This window comes from Pelobates fuscus, chromosome 3 (assembly GCF_036172605.1).
Source record: "Pelobates fuscus isolate aPelFus1 chromosome 3, aPelFus1.pri, whole genome shotgun sequence".
In the NCBI taxonomy this organism is placed as follows: Eukaryota; Metazoa; Chordata; class Amphibia; order Anura; family Pelobatidae; genus Pelobates; species Pelobates fuscus.
In genome coordinates, this window is record NC_086319.1 from 220,030,664 (window position 1) to 220,057,410 (window position 26,747).

Below are 26,747 nucleotides of genomic sequence, written 5' to 3' on the forward strand. Positions count from 1 at the left end.
ATAGTTACTTTCAGGGTGAGTGTCCTCTTGTGGGTACCTCTATTCTGGGCAGAAGGTTTGGTTCATCGAGTGGTTGGAGGCAAGGTAGGTGCCAATGTGACTGCCTCTGTAGCACCTAGGCGACTGGGTAGTTTGGACAACAGTTTGTCAAACAGTCCATCTAATATATTCAGTAGAGAGGATAGCAGGTCTTGAGGCATTGGGTCAGCACGTGGCATCCGCCAGTGGTAGGCAGTTGGAACATCATCACCGCAGCACAGAAAGAAAATACTGGCATATCCCTCACGTGTGTGTGATCTCAGAAGTAGTTTGAAACAATATGTTGAGGGATCGGCCACCTCTCTCTCACCAACTTTGAGTAGGCCACATGTAGGCTGTAGGTCTGCTCCCGGTAAAAGCGGCCTATCTTGATCAAAGGCATTGACAAATCAGCCACCATAAACTCCTCCAGTCCCCAGGATGCTTCAGCAGTTGATTTTCAGGATGTAAGTCAGGTATTAGTGCTATGTTAGAACTTTTCTTTGCAGAGCTCTCACGAAGTGCAACCGTTCAGCGCGGCTCTGTCCCGTTACACTTATTCCTTATCATTATCAATTTAGTCCAACTTTGACAGCACTGGTTAGCTAAGAATGCTGAAGGTAGGTTAGCCCAGTACTCTTAGCCAGTCGATGCTGTCCATGGATGGACTGTCTGTCCTGCTAATCAGGAACACACACCCTTTACATGTCCCCATTCTAGCTCCACATTCCTCCTTTTCCCATTTTTGCCTGCCAATGTTGAAAAGCATCGCATATTAAACTATGAACTGTGAATAATAAAAAAAAAAAAAAAAAAAACTAATTTTAGGCTCAATTAGCAGGTATGGAAAAATCTCAATGTTAGCAATTTTGCTCTTGATATTATGAGTCATTTTTACAATTGACCTCAGTATACTGTTATAAATAAATAAACCCTAAATAATCACTATGCAGAGAATCACTATTAGTATGTATTTTTCTTTTAGCCATTGCAGAATTCAAGGCATTCAGTAATAGAAGGTAGCTGATAAGAGTGTAAGAAGGATGTTTTCTCACTCCGATCCTAGGACTGCACCATAATTTTAACTTTCTTGAAAGAGAAACTGATTATTTTAGGCTCAGTAAATGCACACTAGTGCTAGTATGTCCAACAAGGGGTTACTCTGTTCAGTTATGTTTGAATATGCAATTAACTTAGCAAAATGTAACTGCGACTTCTACTGCCCTACAGTCACTTGTGAAAAATCCAGCTGATTCATTAACTGATATGCATGGTACTATTTAAAAATATGTTAAATGGACCATTAAACATATACTGACAATGGCCTTTAGCATGTTTCTTTAGAAATACCTTGAATATTTACATGTAAATGTATATTTTGACAATAGATAGAAGCTAGCTTACCCATCTAGCCTACATTCTAGTATGTAAAAGAACAAGATTTATTAGAAATGTTGTTTCCTGCTCAGGACAGGAGTGTGTGTATCCTAAGCCTCATTGAACTTGTTGAACTGAAATAGCAATATTACAGCATGCTTGTTTGCTAATATAGGCAATTTTAAGTAACCTTGTAAATTTGTAACTGTATTTTGAGTATGTGTGTGTGCAGGTTGTTCCTTAAAGAGACACTATAGTCACCAAAACAGCTTAGCTTAATTAAGCAGTTTTGGTGTATAGATCATGGTCCTTCAGTTTCACTGCTTAATTCTCTGCCATTTAGGAGTTAAATCAGTTTTTTATGAAGCCCTAGGTGCACCTCTCTGCATGTGACTTACACAGCCTTCCTACATACTTCCTGTAAAGAGTAATCTAATGTTTACACTTCCTTTATAGCAAATTCTATTTAATTTAGAATTTCTTATCTCCTGCTGTGTTAATAGCTTGCTTGATGCCGCCTGAGCCTCTTGTATGTACATAATGTTAAATTTACAGAGCAGGAGATACAAACCTTTAAAGGATCACTATAGTGTCAGGAAAACAAACCCATTTTCCTGATACTATGTCATCCTTAGGGGACCCTCACTCTCAGGGTCCCCCTCCTGTGGCGCTGAAGGGGTTAAAACCCCTTCCGCAGCTTACCTTAATCCAGCGCCGGGCTCCCTCGGTGCTGGTGACATGTCCTCCCCCGCCAACGTCAGCTCCCGAGTGGAGCAGAATGCGCATGCACAGCAAGAGCCGCGCGCGCATTCTAACAGTCAATAGGAAAGCATTTCTCAATGCTTTCCTATGGACGTTCGCAGAAGAATTTCGCATCCAGCGTCAAATTTCGCATCCAGCGTCGCAGGAAGACAGCCACTAGAGGCTGGATTAACCCTGCTATGTTTACATGTGAAGGGTTAAAACCTGAGGGACCTGGCACCCAGACCACTTCATTAAACTGAAGTGGTCTGGGTGACTATAGTGTCCCTTTAAAGTAAGTAGCGTCTGATTGAAAATGAAACCATTTTGTTTCATACAGGCGGTGTCAGTCACAGCCAGGAGGTGTGGCTAGGGCTGCATAAACAGAAACAAAGTGATTTAACTCCTAAATGCCAGTGAATTAAGCAATACAACTTCAGAGGCATGATCTATACACTAAAACGTCATTAAGCTAAAGTAGTTTTGGAGACTATAGTGTCCCTTTAATGAATATTTTGATCTGTAATAGTATCCACCACCTTTGCTTGTAATTTGTTCAACACATTTCCAAGTGTCTTTAAAAAAGTATTTCCTATCTTTTACCCTTGCAGCTTCCTCATTCCAGGTTCAGGTTATGCTATATTGCTCTAACAGAAAATGACATATTTTTGTTGTTTGTTAAACCCCTATTTTTAGGTTTCTTTCTTTACGCCAACTATATCTATTAAATCAGGGTTTTCAGTTTATTTTCATATATATCATTATACAAATCCTTCTTTGTATTTTAGGCCCTGTTTTTTCAGTCAGTACATTTTCTCTATGTGTTTTAAAAATACTTTAATAAACATATTGAATTACTTTAATAAACCAGTTTCATTATCTTAAGGTTGTCACACTTTAACTTTAAGGCCAATACATACTGTTGAGCTTACAGGGATTTTGCATAGTGTGCAGGTTACTTGTTTGTTATTTTTGTTTATACTATATATGTGTGTTTGGATTTACTTTCTACCCATAATGCATAATTTACTATTTCAAGGTGTTTATTTTTAGAAGTCAAATGTTTAGTATCTATAGTATCCTTTGGATAATTTCAGCACCTACCATTTTAAGGGCTTCCACTGCAGCCACATCAAGGAATGTTATTTGACCGAAATCCAAGATGATGCTGTGAATATTTACTTTTGGAACAGACACTTTGACTGGTAATTCCGAGTTCCAGTCTATATGTATCCTCACTTCTTTTGTTTGTGCATCATGTTTTACTGCCCCCTCTTTTAAAGCCATATGCGACACAATATCATCATCTTCATCTTCACCAGTAAAGTCGTTGCCAACCTCGCTCTAAAATTATACAAAGGCATTCATTATTTTTCTCTAATCAATAAATGATACAGTTGAAAAGTGGCCATATATATATATATATATACACTATAAGTCCTGGGACACACCTCTTGATTATTGAATTTGGATGTTTCAATCAGACCCATTGCCACAGGTGTATAAAATCAAACACCCAGCCATGCAGTCTGCATTTACAAACAAATGTGAAAAAGAAAATGGGTCGTTCTGAAGAGATCAGTGAATTCAGGCGTAGTAGTGTGATAGGTTGCCATCTTTGCAATAAGTCAGTTAGTGAAATGTCATTCCTGCAAGATATTCCATGGTCAACTGTAAGATGTATAACTGGAAAGTGAAAGTTTTTAGGAAAAGCAGAAACACAGCCACAAAGTAATATACTGTAAAGTAACAGAGCAGTGTCACCGAGTGCAGCAGGGCCGTCTTTAATGCAGGGGAAAAGGAGCAGCTGCCCACGGGCCCAGTTATTCCTGGGGGGCCCAAAGCAACTGCGCCGTAAGCCCGCACCGTTATGTTCTGCATAAGGCCCCTGGCCGCGCGCAATAGGGGCCCATCGGGTTGTCCATGCTTTCATCATTTTGTAAAAATGATATTTGTATAAATTTAGTGCTCTCCTTCTGCACCACTATATATATTTGATTTGGCATTATTTTCCCCTAAGACATGTTTTAACATTTATGTATCTTTTACATTACATATAGTTGTATGTTAAGGTTAGTGTGAGTGGTAAACTAGTGTACAGGTTAATGGTTAGTGTAGTGAAGAGGTGAATGTTTTTTGAAAATGTAGTATAGGCCTCAATATTTAATGGCAGTGTAGTGTCATGTAAATGTTATTGTTTATTGATAGTGTATTTATTTAATTTATTTATTTATAAAACATTTTACCAGGAATGATACATTGAGATTTCTCTTGTTTTCAAGTATGTCTTAGGTACATACTTGAAAACTGTAGGGGTAATGTTTACTATAGTGTTATGGTAGTGTAGCGCTTATGGAGAGGTTGTTATTATAAGAGCAGAACTCACATACATGTCCCAGTACTGCCTGAGATTAGTTCAAGTTACAGTAACAGGCTGCAGCTTTTTTTTTAGCTGATGCCATTAAAGTAACAAAAAGAAACAATGTGTGTGTGCACCAACCACAGTGTAATAAGTGCTCAATTTATATCAGCAGAAAGAAACTTCCCTACAAAGGATAAGGTTCCCAAAAATATCCCCAAAGACTTCCTCTTGTCTTCCACACAGTATAAGCAAAAAAGGGGGGGATGATCTGCTGAACCAATCACAAATAAAGCAACATAGCGTATAACTGTGTATATAAACAGATTATAGGAATTGAGTTCACAAGTGGCCACTCACACTTTTGCTGAAGTTTGCAAGCCTTGAATATTTATTTCTTTTCAAGATGAGAATTCCAAATCTTCTATCTGGGTTAGAATCTCCATAGATGCATTTAGATATATGTGCTCAAGAAAGGAAATATAATAAAATTGAGGTGCACCTTCAGAGTGAAGTGCAAAAATGAGTTTTAATAACTTACATCAAAATATAAAATCATCCCCTGGTGGTGACATAGAGGGACTACACTGATGATTTTATATTTTGATGTAAGTTATTAAAACTCATTTTTGTGTGTGAGTACAGTGAACTGTGTTGTGTTTGTGGTGTAATATATGTGGCTAAAGACTGTTGTGTGTGTATCTAGGGGTTGTAGAGAATGTATGTGTACAGGGAACATAGTGTACTTATAGCAGATGTAGCAAGTGTGTGTATAGGGGCTGTAGTGTACCTAGAGGGAAAGTGTGCATTTAGCATTTGTAGGGGCTGTAGACAGAGTGTTTAGGAAATGCAGTGTGTGTTTGTGTCCAGGGGATCTAGTGTGTGAATGGGATCCACAGTCAGTATGCCCAACAGTATAGAAGATGTGGGGATCTATAGAGGATCCAGAGTGTGTATAAAGGATGTAGTGTGTATAGTTGGTAAAATGTATGTCTACAGGGGAACTAGTGTGTGTACGAGTTCAGTGTATATGTGTGCATGGGGAAAATTTTCGGTTCGGTTAGGCATTCCGAAATTCAGGATTTTCGCAATTTGGGACTTCGGCAATTCGGCACTTCAAGACTTCAGAACTTCGGCAACTTCGGCAACTTCGGCAACTCAGCAGCTTCGGAACTTCAGCACTTCAACACTTCAGCACTTCAGCAACTTTGGCTCTTCGGAACGTCGGAATTTTGGGACTTCGGCACTTCTATTGCAGCCGCTTAGTAGATAACTCCATAATTCCCACGGTATTAGGGAGTTATCTACCAAAAGGCTGAAAGACCTAAATTGGTCTTTCAGACAAATTTACTAATACTGAGTAAAAATGACTTAGTATTAGTAAATTTTGCCCCTACTCACTATACTGCGAGTAGGGGCATGTCTAGTAAACAGTGAGCAGCCTGTAGCCTGTGGCTGCTCACTGTTTAAAAAAAAAAAATAGGGTTCCCCCTCCCGAGCCCCCACCGCTTTTAAACTAAAGGGGGGACCTATTTCCTCCCAGGCACCCACCCCTGAGCGGCGGATGGGGGCGCTAAAGTAAAATGATGGGGGGGACCTATTGTCCTCCCCCCGGCCCCCACCCCTGAGCGGTGGGTAGGGGCCCTAAATACTAATAAAGGGGGGGACCTAATGTCCTCCCCCCTGGCCCCCACCCCTGAGCGGTGGGTGGGGGCCCTAAATACTAATAAAGGGGGGGACCTAATGTCCTCCCCCCTGGCCTCCACCCCTGAGCGGTGGGTGGGGGCCCTAAATACCAATAGGGGGGACCTATTGTCCTCCTCCCCGGCCCCCACCCCTGAGCGGCGGGTGGGGGCCCTAAAAAAAATGTCCCCCCCCAAAGGTGACTAGGGGTCCCCAAACCCCTAGTCACCCCCTCCCCCCAAAAAAATCTTATCCCCCTACCTACCCCCATCAACCTAAAAATAGTGAGGGGGGGGACCTTTAACTAAGAACCTGTAAAGAAAATAAAAAAACTTACCATTCGATGTTTTCTTTCTTCTAAAATCTTATTTTTTCAGCTGCAAAAAAGGGCAAAAAAAAACAACATAATAACCGATGCAATAAAAAAAAAAAAAAAAAAAAAAGGAGCGCAAAAAAATAATAATCCATCTTCACCCAGCGAGGGCTCTACGCAGACTGAGCTCTGCAGGGCAGGGGAAGGCTTATAAAGCCTTGCCCTGCCCTGCAATTAGGCTAAGAGCACTCTGTTTGGTGCGTTTAAGCCATCCAATCGGAGTGCTCTGACAGGTAAATGAAGAGACTGACAGGTAAGTCTCTACATTTACCTGTCACAGCACTCTGATTGGTTGGTTTGAAATCCACCAATCAGAGTGCTCTGTGTCATTTTACACAGCATGGGAAAGTTCTTTGGAATTTTCCCACGTTGTGTAATTTGACTCATAACACTCTGATTGGTGGATTAAGTAACCAATCAGAGTGTTATGAGTCAAATTACACAGCGTGGGAAAACTCCAAAGAACTTTCCCACACTGTGTAAAATGACACAGATCACTCTGATTGGTGGATTTCAAACTAACCAATCAGAGTGCTGTGACAGGTAAATGTAGAGACTTACCTGTCAGTCTCTTCATTTATCTGTCAGAGCACTCTGATTGGATGGCTTAAACCCACCAATCAGAGTGCTCTGAGCCTAATTGCAGGGCGGAGCAAGGCTTTATAACCCTTCCCCCGCCCTGCAGAGCTCAGTCAGCCCGGAGCCCTCCATGGGCGAAGAAGGATTATTTTTTTTGCGCTCTGGATTTTTTTGTTGTTTTTTTTAAGTGCGTCGGTTATTATGGCTTTTTATTTGGCCTTTTTTGGGGCTGAAAAAAGAAGATTTTAGAAGAAAGAAAACATTGAATGGTAAGTTTTTTTTTTGTTTTTTTTACAGGTTCTTAGTTAAAGGTCCCCCCATCATTATTTTTAGGGTGAGGGAGGTAGGTATGGGGCTCATTTTTTGGGGGGGTGACTAGGGATTTGGGGAGCCCTAGTCACCTGGGAGGGGGGGTTAACATTTTTTTAGGGCCCCCACCCGCAGCTCAGGGGTGGGGGCCTGGGGGGGTGGACAATAGGTCCCCCATTGGTATTTAGGGCCCCCGCCCACCGCTCAGGGGTGGGGGCCGGGGGGGAGGACAATAGGTCCCCCCATTGGTATTTAGGGTCCCCACCCGCCGCTCAGGGATGGGGGCCAGTGGGAGGACATTAGAATCCCCCCTTTTTAGTATTTAGGGCTCCCACCCACCGCTCAGGGGTGGGGGCCAGGGGGGAGGACATTAGGGCCCCCCCTTTTTTAGTATTTAGGGCCCCCACCCACCGCTCAGGGGTGGGGGCCAGGGGGGAGGACATTAGGTCCCCCCCTATTAGTATTTAGGGCCCCCACCCACTGCTCAGGGGTGGGGGCCAGGGGGGAGGACATTAGGATCCCCCCCCTTTTTAGTATTTAGGGCTCCCACCCACCGCTCAGGGGTGGGGGCCGAGGGGAGGACATTAGGTCCCCCCTTATTTTACTGTAGGGCACCCACCCACCGCTCAGGGGTGGGGGCCAGGGGGTATGGCATTAGGCCCCCATTAGTATTTAGGGCCCCCACCCACCGTTCAGGGGTGGAGGCCAGGGGGGAGGACATTAGGTCACCCCCCTATTAGTATTTAGGGCCCCCACCCACCACTCAGGGGTGGGGGCCAGGGGGGAGGACATTAGGTCCCCCCCTTATTTTACTGTAGGGCCCCCGTCCACCGCTCAGGGGTGAGGGCCAGGGGGGAGGACATTAGGTCCCCCCTTATTATAATTTAGGGCCCGCACCCACCGCTCAGGGGTGGGGGCCAGTAGGGAGGTCATTAGGTCCCCCCCTTTTTAGTTTTTAGGGCCCTCACCCACCGCTCAGGGGTGGGAGCCAGCGGGGAGGACATTAGGTCCCCCCCCTATTCTGATTTAGGGCCCCCACCCGCCACTCAGGGGTGGGGGCCAAGGGGGGCAATTGGTCCCCCCTTTAGTTTAAAAGCGTGGGTGGGGGCTCGGGAAGGGGGACCTTTTTTTAACAGTGCTGCTCACTGTTTAATAGACATGCCCCTACTCGCGGTATAGCGAGTAGGGGCATAATTTACTGATACTAAGTAATCTTTACTTAGTATTAGTAAATTTGGATGAAAGACCAATTTAGGTCTGTCAGCCTTTTAGTAGATAGCTCCCTAATACCGTGGGAATTATGGAGTTATCTACTTATTCATTCCTGTCATTACATGACTGGCCAAGTAACTTACATTTTATATGAATGTATGTTACTTGATTGTTGTAAGTGTTGCAAATGTTTACAGGTGAATCCTGGCTATGTTTGTATACTTTTTATTTAAAATTGTATACAATGTAACATTCTTCTTCTTTCACTGGGTAAGTATATTAGTACTTAGGCAATACTGTGCTTTGACACTTCGACACTTCGACACTTCGGTAACTTCGGTAACTTCAGGACCTCGGCAATTCGGCACTTCGGCAATTCGGACATTCGGAAGTACCCGAATGTCCGAATTTCCCGAAATTCGTCCGAATTCATATTCGGACCGAAAGGAATTGCACATGTCTGATAAATATGTATATTTTTGTTATCATTTTTATATTTAAAAAAATTATAATTTTCCTTCCATTCTTCTTACCTTGGTCCAGGACGGAGTGTATTTAGTGATTCTGGACTGCAACTTATCTAGGTGCAGGCTAAGTACACCAATTTTGTGAACTCTGGCATTGTACAAATGTTGCCACTGGTTACAACGGCAAGGAGCTAACAACACAACACAATGCTTGCAAGAGTTGTTTACTCAGAAAAAGAGGGGATTGTGGGGCACACCAAGGAAATGCATTTCTCAGGGGTGGTAGTACTGTAAAGTCCAAAATATATACAAAGAACAGATTAAAAATAGCGCACACACAAAGAAAATACAGTTTTAAATCTTACAAGGCTGGAGGAGCCTTGGATCTCCTGACCAGCCTCAAAAAAGCTACACTGCAAGGCTGGTGCTTGGATAGCACCATCCATGCATAGGGTAGCAGTGAAGGTACTTTGATTTTCCCTTCCAGCCTCGGCCATTGGCCATCGTGGCCCACTAGTTATTTGCTGGGTTTTCCATATGACAGTTCCAGTCTTGGGCTGAGCAGTAATGTATGTCTGTGAGAGTCTTAGAGTGTCTGCTGACTGCTTTAAGCCTAACACAGCTTCACCTTTCCTGAATGAATTGATATGGATAAAAAAGTGTCTGTTCTCCAGAGATTCGAAGGTTGCATATTTTTTAAATTCAAAATTTAACTTAAAACTTCCTAAGTATTGTGACAGACCAGCCTCCGCCAATCAATGCTCCTAGTGCTCACTGAGGGCTCCAAGCACTCCACCAGACACCATCAGCACCGTAGACTCCCGCAAACCGCCGCAGCTTGATTGGGGATCTCGCTGTCCTCCACGAACCCTGGACCCAAGACCAAGATCCAGCTTCCAGTGGGTAAACCTCTCCTACTCCAGAGAGTATAGCAGGATATAAGAGCAGTATATAAGAGCTAGTGATTATAACACTCCAAAAAGCAATCCCAAGAGCAGGGATTATAGCAGGTATAGCAGTTCCCTCAATCATGAGACGAGGCTCTGTGTTGAGGGTAAGCACGAACTGATTTTAATGGGGCCACACTTGGCCTTATATAACAAAGATAGTGAGTGGAGCAAAGAGAAACACCAATAGAGAGATAATGAGCAAATAAAAATAAAATATATGGAAAACAACCTTATGGAAAAGTATATGGTGATTCCTCCAAGGAGTATATTTCATGTAGGGAAAAGAGAAAATATATGCAATGATAGTACAGATGGTAAATAACTGTAGATTATTCACATATAATCAATATGTTCAATATAGCTTATATAGCCTTTAAATACTCCAAAAATGCCACTTTGCTTCACATAAAAATGACATAGATTTAATATCTGCCACATGCAGAGAAAAAAAACATAAATACATAGACCAGTAAAAACAATAAGAAACAATGTAAGGAGAATGATTTGCCCCTTACTGGAAAAAATGGTGAGTAAAACAGCATACGCTGTAACTCACTATACAGGCTTGTAGCAATGGGATGGCAGGCAGACTGACTTGCATGCAGGGCTCGGTCGGATCCACAGGTTCGTGGTAGTGTATAAGTCTCTGCTCCGAGTTCCGTCTGCAACAGGCTCCTCCCCCTTTCGTGACGTCAACGCGTTTCGCCGTATTCCAGCTTCCTCAGGACCTCAGGACTGAGGAAGCCGGAATACGGTGAAACGCGTTGACGTCATGAAAGGGGGAGGAGCCTGTTGCAGACGGAACTCGGAGCAGAGACTTATACACTACCACGAACCTGTGGATCCGACCGAGCCCTGCATGCAAGTCAGTCTGCCTGCCATCCCATTGCTACAAGCCTGTATAGTGAGTTACAGCGTATGCTGTTTTACTCACCATTTTTTCCAGTAAGGGGCAAATCATTCTCCTTACATTGTTTCTTATTGTTTTTACTGGTCTATGTATTTATGTTTTTTTCTCTGTATGTGGCAGATATTAAATCTATGCCATTTTTATGTGAAGCAAAGTGGCATTTTTGGAGTATTTAAAGGCTATATAAGCTATATTGAACATATTGATTATATGTGAATAATCTACAGTTATTTACCATCTGCACTATCATTGCATATATTTTCTCTTTTCCCCTACATGAAATATACTCCTTGGAGGAATCACCATATACTTTTCCATAAGGTTGTATTCCATATATTTTATTTTTATTTGCTCATTATCTCTCTATTGGTGTTTCTCTTTGCTCCACTCACTATCTTTGTTATATTACTATTTGCTGGTATTTTTGGAGAATTGCACCAGAGTGTGAAGCAAATTTTAACACCATCAATTTTACTTAAGCACCCAGATTGTATTTTTTTACTTGGCCTTATATGACAATCCCCATGCAAGGGGTACACCCACAATTTTTGGGGAATCCAACAGAGAGTCACAGACCAATCATAACAGTGTTTAAATGCAGGACACTCCCATAACAAACATACAATCCCTCCCCTCTGCCTGGAAGATAATTGAGTCATATTCTGTATTAAGTCAATGCAGAAATAAAAACCACATATTTTTATAAAACCCTAAGTACCCCAACAAAAATTCCCACAATTGTTACATCCCCTGATAGCCCTGATCTGGGTGACCAACATATCCAAAAATCACCCAGATCAGTTCAGGGGTTCAGGAATTTCATGGAAGTAACATTTTGACCAACCGCACGCATAATTCCATGCCCAAAACAGTTCCAGAGAATTAGGCTGTGCAGTCAGTCTACTTCTGGGATTTGAAGTAACATATAAAATACCGAATGTAGAGAGTTCGTATGACACTTAGTCTATGTCTCTCCTTCAGGAGTTTGTTCTTACCGAACGCCGTTCGACTCCCGTTCGATTAGCCGAACATCCATGAAAGGTAAATCTTTAGCGGTGTTTGTGCCGTCGCGTGTCCAATTTGAGTTCCATGAAGTCGACGACCAAACACTGCTCATTGTACTCGTGGCTTAAGATGGCCACTGCCACGTGTTTGTATGCCGCTACGAACCACTTCGACCATTCGGGAGTTCGAAGTGCCGCTTTGAAAGTTCCAAATGTTCTTGATATAAGTGCAAAAGGGCACAAACAGTGTTTTTAAAAAAAGTCTATTACAGGGGTCATAGTGACAAGGTAGGAGGCTGGCAAACAGACCCCTCCAAGAACCAGTGGTGAGGTTACTTTCGCCACGAGTATATTTGAATAGCATTATGAAGAATTTACCTTGGTTGCTTTCAAATGTCTTCGGTTCATAAGCTTGTTTAGCTTCCGCTCTGCTTTGTTTCTCTTGTTAAATACATTAACTGCATCAAATCCAACCTGCGAAGCATTGATACAAGATTTCTTATTAGTTATGTTTCCACTGACAACAATGTGTCTCTCATCAACTTCAATGTATGTAGCATTTGGCAATAAAACTATAATACAATTATTATTGGAATTTATATAGTGCCAACTAATTCTGCAGTGCTTTACAATATTAATTAACAAAAAAACATTAATCACACCTTACTTTTTAACATGCATTCTGACACCCATCATCCTGTATGCCTTCCAGGAGTTCGGGAGTTATATTCCATGGAAAAAAAACAGGAAATTAAAGTATGGTTAAAAATAAAATGTTTGTACAGCATGAAGTGGAGTACAACCAACGTTCTCGTTCCAAATCTATACTAAATCAATGTAACAATAGATCCCTTGTGCTATGAATAGTTAAAAATGGATATATACAACATTTTGAAAAGTAAAACAAAGCTGTAGATTACTATAAAATTAACACAGTATGTATTGTCAGAATTGCTATTCAGACAAATAATCAACAGATTTGTCCATTCATTCGTACTATAAACAAGTGGTCATAGGTGTGTGTGGTGTGCCCAAGCACAATAAATGCAGCCAAAGGGCCAGGCTGCTGCACAATCCAACAGGTAGATCAAAATGTCACCATGGCCAGCCATGCACTGACTCATTTTTTTTCTCTCTCCTCTCACCACTGCCAATCTTCACTCTCTCTCACCACTTCCTCCTATTACTCTCCACCATCCCAGCATCCTTCTCCACCCTTTCATCACTCCCCCACTCCTCCATCCCCATCCTTCCATATCTCCCATTCACCTTCTCTCACCCCATGCTAGTATACATTATACACCCTTCTGGCCATTCCAATGAATATCTGTGGATGTACCACACTGTGGTAGGCTAAAAGCAGTCAGCTGACACCTTCAACCAATCACAGCTGCCCATTGCTGCTTAGGCTAATGCGTTCTCATTAGTCCAAGCAACACAGAGGAGATGGGTTGCTGGGAATTTTTGTTTAGCATTAAAACATAAAAATGGTTTAACACTAAAAGAAAAAGACAGCTCCAGGGAACTCAAAACACTATAACCACTTCAGAGAGACAAAGCAGGGCCTACAGCGCCCCTTTGAATTAGTTTAACTAAACTTGGTGTACCCTGCAGGAATAGTAGTCCTAGAGGGTCATGTAGTGTTAAAGAATTTGGAATATTATTCCTTACTGTCACTTCAATCTCTGTAGTCTCCTATACTAGTGTAATTTAAAATAATCTTTAAATTAACTGTTAGTTCAGTAATGTTTCTCTGCAGAAGTTCTGTGCAAGGCAAGCCAAGCACAGTGGTTGTTGCTTGTGTGACTGGCTTGCGGACAGCAATGTAAGAGTTCATTTAAATTAGTACCAGTATAGTACTTCACATTTTAGACAATTTCTTTGAAGTTAATTGTATTAATTTAAAAACAAAATCTATTGTGTGTATAACATTTTAGTTGTTTGTGCTTTTTTGTAGTACAGTCAGAGATAGTTTTATTTAGGTAATTTTTTTTTATTGTTCTGATGTAGTGTCACATGCAGTAGAGCAACTGCCTGCTTCAGTAATTAAATTTATTATTTTTCTTCTTTTTTTTGATAATTTTTTTTATTTGGTGTAGTTTAATTTAATTTTATCACACCAACCTAGTGAAGTAACTGGTTGTTTTTTATTTTTTATTTTTACTTTTGCTTGTAATCTGCCTGTGTGACTGTAAGAGGTCCAAGGTATCTGCATCTTTAGTTTTTGATATAATTTAATATATTTTGTATAATTTGAATTTTCCCAACCCAATTCTTTTAATAGTAGTTTAAATGTTTAAATACTTTTTTTGCTAGCCTGTATCTCTGCTTGTAGTAGGTGAAGGGTGCTCTTATTGGCAGACTGCGCAGTGCACGGTCAGAGTTTTACGAAAGTGAGGGAAACACAGGTTCCTTCTTCCACCACAGCCATCACCACCACCAATAGTGCTACAGGGCTAATAGTAGTATAACTAATTAGTCTATGCTTTCATATAGTTGGAAAATTATTCTACTATATCCGACTCACCACTTAGGAAGATAGTGTTTTGGTTTCGGCCTTTTGCTGCAAAAATCTGATCCTGGTATTTAAAAGCATAGCAGCCAGGGTGGGCTCATGTATTTTCACCAATGCAACATGCATGCTTCCCCAACTTGGGCATGTCAATGTACTGCCCTTTTGGGCAGTTCATGCTCAGAGCCCTGCTATAGAGAGTTTGTTTAGCACAGTACAAGCAAATGTAAGTGCTTGTTCTGCGTTTGCTTTGATTTGTCACTGGCGTCCCTCTCAGGGAATAATGAGGGTGGTGTGTGTGTGTGGCGAGGCTGCCTGAGGTGTTGTATTTCCATTACCAGTGCTACCTCCTCCTACTACTAATTTTGGGCGCCCTAAAAAGAAACTAAGAGTGAAAGCAAGTAGAACAAGTGCAACTGCAGAGTCAGCAAAAGTAATGTCTTATTTGTATGTGCCAAAAACTTCTGATGGAGAGCAGGCAAATGCTTTATAAGTGTTGCTATTGTCTGTTATTGCTGGAGGTAGTATCAGTCTCACCCCACAGCGCTGCAAGAATTGACTTTTGTCATGAATAGCTTGACTATAAGCCAGAGGAGGAGATAGTAGAGGATAATCGTGATTTTTTTTTTTTTTAAGGTAGCAGTCTGCCTTATATTCCACATTTTAGTGTGCACTCTTTCCTGTTGTACCACCTACTATTGCAACCCATAGTGAACCAACTATTTCTATGGATACTGGTAGAACTTCCACAAATTGCCTGTATGTCTATATTTTCCTAGGCAAGCTCACTTAAACACATCATTTGCCTGTGTTTCCTCATAGACAGGGGAGGGCTGGCAGCCTTAAGCCTGGGGGGCAAAACCAGTCAAGTGGCCCATTGCGCCACCAAATCAGTTCACCATCCATGCCCACCTTTTCCTGGTTTTATAACGGATATTGATGTTATGCTAATCAGTAGCTCTTTGCCATACCCGCTCCTTCACGGCTCTGACTTTCAATGTTGTCAGAGCACAGGCTGAGAATCTCTGAGCCTGTGCTTTGACTCACTAACTGAGCGCCGGAACCACGAGGGAGAGGATATGATCTGACTGCACCTACTGCTGGTGCGCACCAGTGGACCACCAGCGAATCGTTTAAATTAAATATGCTGGTGTACCCAACTTGTGAGCTGTGTTGGCCGCCGGGCGCCTCTATTGTCATGGCACCCTGCGTGACCACACAGCTTGCCTACCCCAACGGCTGGCCCTGCTGACACACACTGATGTTACTACTTAGACATCCCTCAATATTAATACAGAGATGAGAGTAAACACCAATAAACTGTGGAAACAGAGCTGATCCCCCAAATTTATAAAGGTTTGCTTAGAGGATTTATTCAAGATTAAATCATGCCTCCTCCTCTCTCCCCCATGCGCTGCTCTGTAGGCTGGGAGGAAGTGAAGAGTAATCACAGTCTCCCAGCACAACGCCACCTGTGGCTGCATGGGGAACAGCTGTTTAATGTAATGCTTGCAGGACGGCCAGCTGCCGCAGAACCTCTTTGTTTCCGTCTCTGCAAAGGGCTCTAGGCACTGCTTGTTGTGAGTGTGAGCCACTGTAAATTAGGGGCGGAGGGCACTTGCACTGCGGTCAAGACGGGTCTGGGCAGGAGTAGAGTGCAGTGCAATCAGTGCACTCCCCTCCTGTGGGTCACCAGTAGACTGGTGCGCCTGCCCAGGATCAGAGCCGGTGCAAGGATTTTTGCCGCCCTAGACAAAATATAAATTTGCCCCCCCCATATGATCTGCCATATGAACTAACGCCAGTGCTGCACACAGTGTGTGTTTACATTAAAAAGCCTACAGGGACCAGCTATAGACACCAGAACCACTTCATTAAGCTATAGTGTCCCTTTAATGTGATGTAAATTATAGATTAGTGTCACTAATAATATACTAGATTGCCTACTTACAATTAGATGAGGATGATGATGGGCTGGAGTTTGGCTCCACTGGTCTGGTGTAGAACAGGACCTCTGGAGGCTGTTTGCAACTGTGGTCACAAAATTCAACGTTCTGGGAGAATTTGAAGCAGCTCCATTTTTTGGGGCCTCTTACACAGCTCAAGATCTGGGCCCCAGTGCCTGACGGTGAGTATGCCCATAAGGCCCACTCATAAGTCCACTTATATGTTCCACCCACCCATGAGCTCGCTCACAGGGAGTGGAGTGTGTAGGGGATGTGTTATGTGTTATCTAATATGTGTGCTTATGGTATGTAGTGTATAGGGATACCAGTTTGTGCAGGTGATGCAGTGTGTTTGTGTGTAGTGGAAGCAGTGTGTATTTGTGTATGAGGGATGTATTATGTGTTTCTGGTTGTGTGTGAGGGATGCATTGTGTGAATCTGTGTTTGTATGCATAAGGGATGCAAGGTGTGTGTCTGTATGTGTGTGCATTGAGTGTAAGAGATGCATTGTGTTTCTGTGTGTATGTAAGAAAAACAGTGTGTGTGTTTGCATGTGTGTGTAAGGGTTTGCATTGTATGTTTCTGTGTATGTGTGCAAATGATGCATTGTCTTTGTGTGTAAGGGTTGCATTGTGTGTGTGTGTGTAATGGATGCATTGTGTGTTTCTCTGTGTGTAAGGGAAGCATGTTCTGTTTCTGTGTATGTATAGGGATGCATTGTGTGTTTCTGTGTATGTATAGGGGTGCATTGTGTGTTTCTGTGTATGTATAGGAATGCATTGTGTGTGTGTGCGCGTAGTGTTAAAGAGCTCCCTGTCTTGCCCCCTGTCCTATAGAGCTGTCCCTTCTGTCCCTTAGAGCTCTCCTCTCCCCCATCCTCCCCTAGCGGTCTCTTCTCACCCTTACCCACCCTCCCTGTGCTCTTCTCATCCCCCCTCCACCCTCCCTGTGTTCTTCTCACTCATCCCTCTGTGTGTTCTCACCCCCCTGTGTTCTTCTTACTCCCCCCCCCTTGTTCTGCTTACCCCCTTCTTCTTATTACTCCCCCCTTCTGCTTACCCCCCTTCTTCTTATTACTCCCCCCTTCTGCTTACCCCCCTTCTTCTTCTTACCCCCTCTTCTTCTTCTTACCCCTTCCTTCTTCTTCTTCCCCCTTCCTTCTTCTTACCCCCTTCTTCTTCTTACTCCCCCCTCTTCTAATTACTCCCCACTCTTTTTCTTATCTCCCCTCCTTCTTACTTCCCCCTTCTTCTTAGTCCCCCCTCTTATTATCCCCCCTCCCCTCTTCTTACTCCCCCCCTCCCCTCTTCTTACTCTCCCCCCTCCCCTCTTTTTACTCTCTCCCCCCCTCCCCTCTTTTTACTCTCCCCCCCCTCTTTTTACTCTCTCCCCCCCTCCCCTCTTTTTACTCTCTCCCCCCTCCCCTCTTTTTACTCTCTCCCCCCCCTCTTTTTACTCTCTCCCCCCTCCCCTCTTTTTACTCTCTCCCCCCTCCCCTCTTTTTACTCTCTCCCCCCCTCTTTTTACTCTCTCCCCCCCTCTTTTTACTCTCTCCCCCCCTTTTTACTCTCTCCCCCCCTCTTTTTACTTTCTCCCCCCCTCCCCTCTTTTTACTCTATCCCCCCCTCCCCTCTTTTTACTCTCCCCCCTCCCCTCTTTTTACTCTCCCCCCCTCTTTTTACTCTCCCCCCTCCCCTCTTTTTACTCTCTCCCCCCCTCTTTTTACTCTCTCCCCCCCTCCCCTCTTTTTACTCTCTCTCCCCCCTTCCCCCTCCCCTCCCCTCTTTTTACTCTCTCCCACCCCCCTCCCCTCTTTTTACTCTCTCCCACCCCCCTCCCCTCTTCTTACTCCCCCCCTCCCCTCTTCTTACTCCCCCCCTCCCCTCTTTTTACTCTCTCCCCCCCTCTTTTTACTCTCTCCCCCCCTCTTTTTACTCTCTCCCCCCCTCTTACTCTCTCTCCCCCCTCCCCTCTTTTTACTCTCTCCCCCCCTCCCCTCTTTTTACTCTCCCCCCCCTCCCCTCTTTTTACTCTCCCCCCTCCCCTCTTTTTACTCTCTCTCCCCCCCTCCCCTCTTTTTACTCTCTCTCCCCCCTCCCCCTCCCCTCTTTTTACTCTCTCCCACCCCCCTCCCCTCTTTTTACTCTCTCCCACCCCCCTCCCCTCTTTTTACTCTCTCCCACCCCCCCTCCCCTCTTTTTACTCTCTCCCACCCCCCACCTCTCTTTTTACTCTCTCCCACCCCCCCCTCCCCTTCTTCTTTCCCCCTCCCCCCTCCCCTTCTTCTTTCCCCCTCCCCCCCTCCCCTTCTTCTTTCCCCCTCCCCCCCTCCCCTTCTTCTTTCCCCCTCCCCTGTAGGTGGCCGAGCTGAACTCCAGTCCGCGGTCCCAGCCGGAGTGATAGGAAGGTGCTCAGTGTGCACCTTCCTGTCAGTCCGGCCGGGTACAGGAAACAGAAACTCCTGTTCCGCGCGGAACAGGAGTTTCTGTTTCCTGTACCCGGCCGGACTGACAGGAAGTGCACACTCAGTGTGCACCTTCCCATCACTCCGGCCGGGACCGCGGACCGGAGTTCAGCTCGGCCACCTACAGGGGAGGGGAGGTGAGAAGCAGCTGCAGCCGTCTGAGCGCTCTTTACAGAGCGCTCGGCGGCTGCAGCATTTAAAGGGCCGGCCCGCCGCGGCCGGTCCTAAAAGAATTTCGGGCGGCCTGGGGGGCAATTGCCTCCCTGCCCCCCGGCCCAGCCCGCCCCTGCTCATAGACCTTGGATCCCATTGATATGCTAATTGACAATTAGTTGTCATAAGACAATTTTCTGCTGTGGGTCACAACCAGAAAACCATAATAATAATCATGCCTCCTGTTGAATTTCTTCAGAATGAGGAGAATGCACCTTACAAAAGGAGTCTAAACAGGACTAGAGTAACTTAAGCCATTTTGAAGGAACTGTGGAAGTCCACTATATTATGTCTTAGATGGGCCTTGTAAGATGTGTATGAAATGGATAAATGGTGACCATTCCACAGATGTAAATCTTGTTTCTGTATCAGACGCAAAGCGAAAAACTCCTTTATAAAGATTGGCGTTTACATTTTCCAAAAATGAGGGTGGGTGCAATCAACCTAGACTTTCTACAGTTACGCTCACCTTTCACTCTATACCTTCTTCCAGGTGGCTTGGAAACCTGATTTGAGGCAGTATGGTATAAAGCCTATGTCATGCTAATGAGCCATGTGCACACTGTGCGTTACATCTAATTTGGGTGAATGTATTTCTATTGATACTTCCCTGGACAGAAAATACCATCAGTGTAACAACTAAGTGAGTAATTGTGATTTTCATTTCAACTTCTCCTTTTTGATTTTTACCTGTTGGTGTAAATTGTTTGTTTGCCATCTATCTATTTTTCACATGTATGCACTGTTTTGTTCACAATAAATATTCCTTTATTAAGTTCTGTCTTTGTCTAGTAAAGAATAGTGTTACCTAAAGAGACCAATTTAATAGTATTTTCAAACTACATAGATATTGTGCTAAATTGTGTTTGTTGGTTTCATTTATTTTTTATCATGCTGGTGGCAGCTTTTGGTGCTTTTTTAAAATATAATTTTTTTTAAAAAAAATATTTTTACGTTACAAGGGTTGGAATCACCTTTTAACTGTGATATGAGGTAGGTGTGGGTGGTGTTAGGAGTAATATTTGTATCAATATTTTCAGTTTAATGTAGTAGCACTGGTCAGGAGGCTGAAGCATCAGCGCAACGTTTGCCTTTGTAGACCAGTAGATAATCCTCCCAAAATTATGCTAGTTTGCCTCTGCAATCCTAGGCTTAAGGGGAAATAGCACTCAGGTCCAATAGCCTGCCAACCTGGAGGGAGAAACCGTTTCAAAGGGTGCATGTCTTGCAGCAGAAGATGGTGTTGGGGTGCAGCCAGAGTATGAGAAGTCTGCAAATCCTTGCACCAGCAGTGGAAGTACCACCAAAACACATGCAAGTGGGCATCAGCAGTTTGGGTAGAGGTGATTGGGACTGTTGTTTGACCTACATAAAGGAGAGTAGTGCCCCTGAAATGTTCAAACTTACCTCTCTGATCTCTGAGCATGTATTTTCAGTAAAAGGGAATGTACTGAATCCTCAGCACTCACAAATATCATCTCAACTAATGGAGCAGGTTGTATTTCTGAATTGGTGTACCCTGCTCTACATTCTGATTGCAGTTAGGGTTCTCTTAGTCTTCTTGCTGATACAGGTAAGTGGGTCATCAGTCAATCTCACCTTTATACACTGTTGTGGTTCAGATGCTTGGTTTAATGTATTTATTACATTTTTTTCCATCATTCACAAGAGTCAGTTCTGCAGATTTTGCTAGACCGATCCCTAATTTGCTACCCTTATGTTAGATTGCCATATAGGATAACTAAGGGAGCTGTTCGTAGATAGCACCCTAAATTGGAATCCTTAAATGATTATTGGCTATCCTACATAGGAGTACTGTACCAAATTAAGAGGTATATCCTAAATTACTTCCTATTAGGGTAGGTAGGGGTAATACTACCAGTACCTACCTATACTGACTTAACTCCCTTATTTAGTATTAAATGATCAATCAAAGTGATTGATTTGATACCAGATAAGGGGACTATCTACGAAGCATGTCTTTCACATTGGTATTGTATTTGGTATGAATATGTAAAACTTTCAATAAAATCAATATTTAGTGACTATCCCCTAACCAGCAATCATCTTTTTTTCACCATTACTCTTCTCTTAATTTAACACCACAGGTGGAATTCTGAATCACTACCCTGAACTGAACATGTTCAGCATTGCGCAAATCGGTTTGTAAGTGATTCAGGTACATTTTGACTCGAAGTACAGGAATTTAGCCACGTTGATCCACATTAAGCTAAATTGTAGTTCGGCCTAAAACGAATCTCCAAGTCTAGCAATCCTATAATAATGGTTTCTTATTAAAATACTTAACTATAATATGCTAAAACACTGCTAAGTAATAATGCTATATGCTAAATAGTAATGTTGGTTTGCCCCACAGGACATCGTTGTAAGACTGTAATTGTGGTAAAAGGTTTACCGACTCAGTAGTAACAAATGGTGAGTTATGAAATACACTTTACCATGGCTTTCTTTGATTTGTCATAGTTTTCTATTCAAATTCTTACTTTTTGCAGCATTCATTTATTATGATACATCATTTTATTTTTATGGCATTATTCTAAAAAAATTTTATGAGCCATCAAATCTTCCAGAAGCTTTCCCCAATTTAGAACACTAGTGTATATTAACAATCTAATTTTGACAACTCAGAATTTGCAAATCAAAAATGCCTGATATTGTATAGCCAATAGTCTAGGAAATATTGTAGCTGTTTTTGAATTGCTGCACACTAAAATAGGCACCATTTTTCCAATTGTATTATCATGTCTGTTTCCCGGAATCATTTTCAATGGACAATGTTTGATGGAACAGTCACATGGACGAACATCGGATGTCCTGAGCAAAATTGCAATAAAAAATTGTTTGACCAAACCAAACAATTGGAGTGTGCTCAAGTCAATTATGTACCTGTATCGCCATCTAACATCCAAAGTTGTTACTAAACAATCAAGTTGACTTGACACATTGTTTCTTTGGGGGATTAGGTATGCATAAGCAGTTTGAGGGTTAAACACATTTCAGTGTGGGGTTTTCTGATGTTATGATGCTACCTGATAACTCTGTGTCATACATCATGGTGGTTCTGTGCACACAGACTGGGGCCACTTAGAATGTTACTTTTGGAAAGCTATGTTTTTTGATGATTTTTTATTATTATTGCCATTTATATAGTGCCAACAGATACCGTAGCGCTTTACAATATTATGAGAGGGAGGATTTAACTTACTGGAACGATAGGTTGAAGAGGACTCTGCTCAAACGAGTTTACAATCTATATGTATCTTGATAAAGACTCTGAGAGGTCAAAACATTGATCACAAGAAATGCATGTTAATAATTACATGTCATTTTTATAGTAAATTATATAACGTATATACTCACTAAAGAGCTTATACCATTTTTCAAACTATCAATATTGCCATAGAAGATACCACTGGAAAACCGAACAATTTTAAATCCGCTGGACTCCACAGCCTGTAACAAAAATAAAACAATATTTTATCTAGTATTGCATCCTGAAGCCATTGTTGGAGCGCTTGCTTCTTTGTATGTTAATGCTCATTTACAGGCAGCGCACTTTTAAACATTAGCTTGAAATAGCTATAAATGAATTAAACATTCTGATATAAATGCATACTCACACATTTGTATTTCCTGGGATCTTTGTAAAGGTCTGTACCAGGAATGTTGCCAAGAGCACTACACGATGGGCTTTAAAAGACGAGGAAGTTTAATTTACAATTACATTATATTGTCCTGCTTGTAGCATAACATGAAATATATTTATACAAATCTAAAATTGCAATTTACTTTCAAAAACACTGTTACTGCACCTGCCTTACATTCCCTTTAAGTGCAATATGAATTCTGAAGTTGATTCTAATGTTCATGGAGCCGCAGGTGAAACACGCATTGAGTGCTGTTATTCTGTTCTTGACCAAAATGAGTTCAGCTACTTTCCATTTTTACTGTTTACTCTGTACTATTCCTTCACTATGAGATAATGACTGATTGGCAAATATTTAGGGATTAGGTAGCAATTGATTTAGAGTACAAATACTAGGGAACAGCCTTTCATGTCTGTGACTTTACTTCTGACTGATCTGCAGTACTTTAGATAAGACTCATGCATTCGTGTTTATTTAACAAAGGTAGACCCCTACTGACACTGTTCTATTGTTACTACCCATCTATCTTTAAACTTTCATTTGCTTCATATTTTTGGGAGAATTTACTGGGAAACCCATGACAGTAGTGACCCCATATGTATGAGACTGGTATTACATCTTTTCTTGAAATTAGCTAAGTTTGCAGCTTGCGTTGTCAGACATTTAGTGCTACAGGCTGCCTGTTTCGGGACATTGATGGTATTGATTACTCATTGAACTTTATATATTTTTCTTATTACTTATTTGTGGATATTTAACCATGTATGACGAATAAAAGTAAAGTTTTAAGTAAAGTTTTAAGACATAACCAAATTGAATTTGTTTTTGATAAAATTTGTAGAAATTTTAGCATATGTTGCTCTTTAGATAAATGATTAAGATGCAAACTGTTAACAAATCTCTTAGGCAACCAAACTTGAATAAGTGAATATTTGAAGTGGTAAATCACAAAACAGGTCAAATGTGTCAATTTATTTATGGGTTAGGCTCCCTTTAAAATTAACCTTTGTAGCCCATACTACTACTCCTTGTTAGAGGAGACACCAAGTGGGGATATAGATCTGTGCAAGATTAAGAATCTAGAATGAGGTAACTCTATACCTCCTACTTTAGAAAACTTCAGCATTTAATGCTAGAAAATGTGATGTCCATGAAAAAAGTGTTTATACTCACAACTGGATACGTAGCAGCACAGTGAACAATCCAAATCCTAAACTGATGGGCAATCCTAAATCAAGATCCAGAAGGAATGATGCAACAAATGAGAAAATCCAGATGGCCTGGAATGAAAGTGAAAAAAAATACAGTTTAACGTTATTGTGAAAATATAGAATTCTGTCTTTATCCTTAAGTAAAAGCCTCAGTTATTATGCATTTATTTCTGTAGCATGGCTGTGCACACACAGTACTGGTGATTCCCATAAGTTACCACAACAATGCAAAATTATTACGATCAAAAATGAAACTTTACTAAACTTTCTGAAACTTTAACAACAAATATTGTAATATGAAATATGAGGATAGGGTGGGAGTATACAGCTTGTAAATTCATGTCATCCTTTATAACCCTACTCTTTGCTATATTCTGAACTTTAAATATGTTATGTGTAACGTTAAATTTTTTTATTCCTTTTTATAATCAAACTGTATAATGTCTTCAGTAGACAAAGAACACTTTACAAACTGAACTCTTTTTGGAAAGTTTTCATTTATGTTAGAAATTAAATCATAAGGCTTATGCATACTGAATTAGAAACAATATAGTTTGTTCACTAAACACAGAGTTTATAGAATTGAACAAAAATTACAAACAGGCTAATATAGATAAACCGTGACTAGAGCAGAAAATGTTTTCATATCAGTACTTTCTCTATATTTTGTGATTCCATTTTAATTTTACTACAATTTGGTGAATAAACCCCAACAAGTATCTGGAAGAACCTGATCTACTTTGGCAAATATCTCAATGTAGTCATCCAGTCCATTTATATTTTACATTTTCCCCATCATAAATAAAACAGTAATTATTCCATATATTAATTATAAATATGTATAGCTAGATGTGTGTGGAATCACAGCAAAAAGTGTCAACTTGACTTGATCATGTACTTACTAAATCCCACTTGTTTTGTCTCCATAACCGTGGAATATCCAGTGTTTGCAGGAACATGCCCTTAAGATTGGCTATGAGAATACCAGCCAGCACTGACTGCAATGAAAGACATATTCTTAGATATTTATGACACATGTGAACTTGAATCTATAGCAAAATGTTATAATAATTCACTTAGCGAATATATTCACTAGATCCACTGCAGCTTAATGTAGTGATTCTGGGATCAAATAGCTTATCCCTGCAAGCTGAGCAGTGTAAATGTTGTCTTTACTTTACACTATTGCCATAGTCTACCTCTAATGACTGTCATTTGGTCAGGCACTAGAAGGGCTACCTGGGTTCAGTCCTGCAAAGATTGCAGGACCAATATTCAGTCACAGGGTGGGGCCAACATCTAACTAGTTTGTTGAATGCTAGAAGTACATGTTTTCCCAACACTATAGGGTTCCTTTTATAATCATAAATTAATTAATAGAGCTAACCATATGTACATACAACCATTTAATGATGGTCGTACCATGACCATGCGTATTTATACATTTATTATTCTATTTACATCTTGTAGCAAAAATCAGGGTATTCCTAACTCTTTAGTGTTCCTTTAAATCAGCCCTATCTTAATACTGTTATCTTGGCATTCTGACTCATGGCATATCTTTATCAGGAAAGTGTATTCAATCAGACCACAATCAGACCTAGTGCTGAATCTATTTTACAAGGAACCTTAATCAGTCCTTCTGTTTCTTGGTTCATTATACAGTCTCCTCCTCAGTGGAACAATTATACCATAGTACTTGGGTCACCATTTTGTACCCTCTATATAAACTTATGATAATGGTTTTAAGAGAGAGAAGGAAAAACATGATGTAGAGAGAGATGTTCTGTTGTGTACCTTCTGCAGTGGTTCAAGGTAACTGCCAAGTGACAACATAGCAATCATGATAGTTACAGCCGAAATCAAACCAGCGATCTGGAAAAAAAAAAGAACTACGGTAACATAGAAACATAGAAACATAGAATGTGACGGCAGATAAGAACCATTCGGCCCATCTAGTCTGCCCAGTTTTCTAAATACTTTCATTAGTCCCTGGCATTATCTTATAGTTAGGATAGCCTTATGCCTATCCCACGCATGCTTAAACTCCTTTACTGTGTTAACCTCTACCACTTCAGCTGGAAGGCTATTCCATGCATCCACTACCCTCTCAGTAAAGTAATACTTCCTGATATTATTTTTAAACCTTTGTCCCTCTAATTTAAGACTATGTCCTCTTGTTGTGGTAGTTTTTCTTCTTTTAAATATAGTCTCCTCCTTTACTGTGTTGATTCCCTTTATGTATCATATCCCCCCTGTCTCGTCTTTCCTCCAAGCTATACATGTTAAGATCCTTTAACCTTTCCTGGTAAGTTTTATCCTGCAATCCATGAACCAGTTTAGTAGCCCTTCTTTGAACTCTCTCTAAGGTATCAATATCCTTCTGAAGATAGGGTCTCCAGTACTGTGTACAGTACTCCAAGTGAGGTCTCACCAGTGTTCTGTACAATGGCATGAGCACTTCCCTCTTTCTACTGCTAATACCTCTCCCTATACAACCAAGCATTCTGCTAGCATTTCCTGCTGCTCTATTACATTGTCTGCCTACCTTTAAGTCATCAGAAATAATCACCCCTAAATCCCTTTCCTCAGATGTTAAGGTTAGGACTCTATCAAATATTTTATACTCTACCCTTGGGTTTTTACGTCCAAGATGCATTATCTTGCACTTATCCACATTAAATGGCAGTTGCCACAACTCTGACCATTTTTCTAGTTTACCTAAATCATTTTCCATTTGGCTTATCCCTC

General features: G+C 41.5%; 1 protein-coding gene across 2 annotated transcripts in view; it reads right to left on the reverse strand.

Moving 5' to 3' along the window:
• Nucleotides 1-26,747, reverse strand: part of LOC134602779 (pendrin-like) — a 113,136-nt gene that overhangs the window by 12,521 nt on the left and 73,868 nt on the right. For both annotated transcript variants that reach the window (XM_063448092.1, XM_063448091.1), the window contains exons 11-17: nucleotides 25,794-25,871; nucleotides 24,899-24,994; nucleotides 23,959-24,065; nucleotides 22,759-22,828; nucleotides 22,499-22,591; nucleotides 12,361-12,456; nucleotides 3,241-3,480 (exon numbers count right to left, since the gene is read on the reverse strand). In XM_063448092.1, coding sequence (XP_063304162.1) covers nucleotides 3,241-3,480; nucleotides 12,361-12,456; nucleotides 22,499-22,591; nucleotides 22,759-22,828; nucleotides 23,959-24,065; nucleotides 24,899-24,994; nucleotides 25,794-25,871 — 780 coding nt within the window. The remainder of the gene's footprint in view (nucleotides 1-3,240; nucleotides 3,481-12,360; nucleotides 12,457-22,498; nucleotides 22,592-22,758; nucleotides 22,829-23,958; nucleotides 24,066-24,898; nucleotides 24,995-25,793; nucleotides 25,872-26,747) is intronic.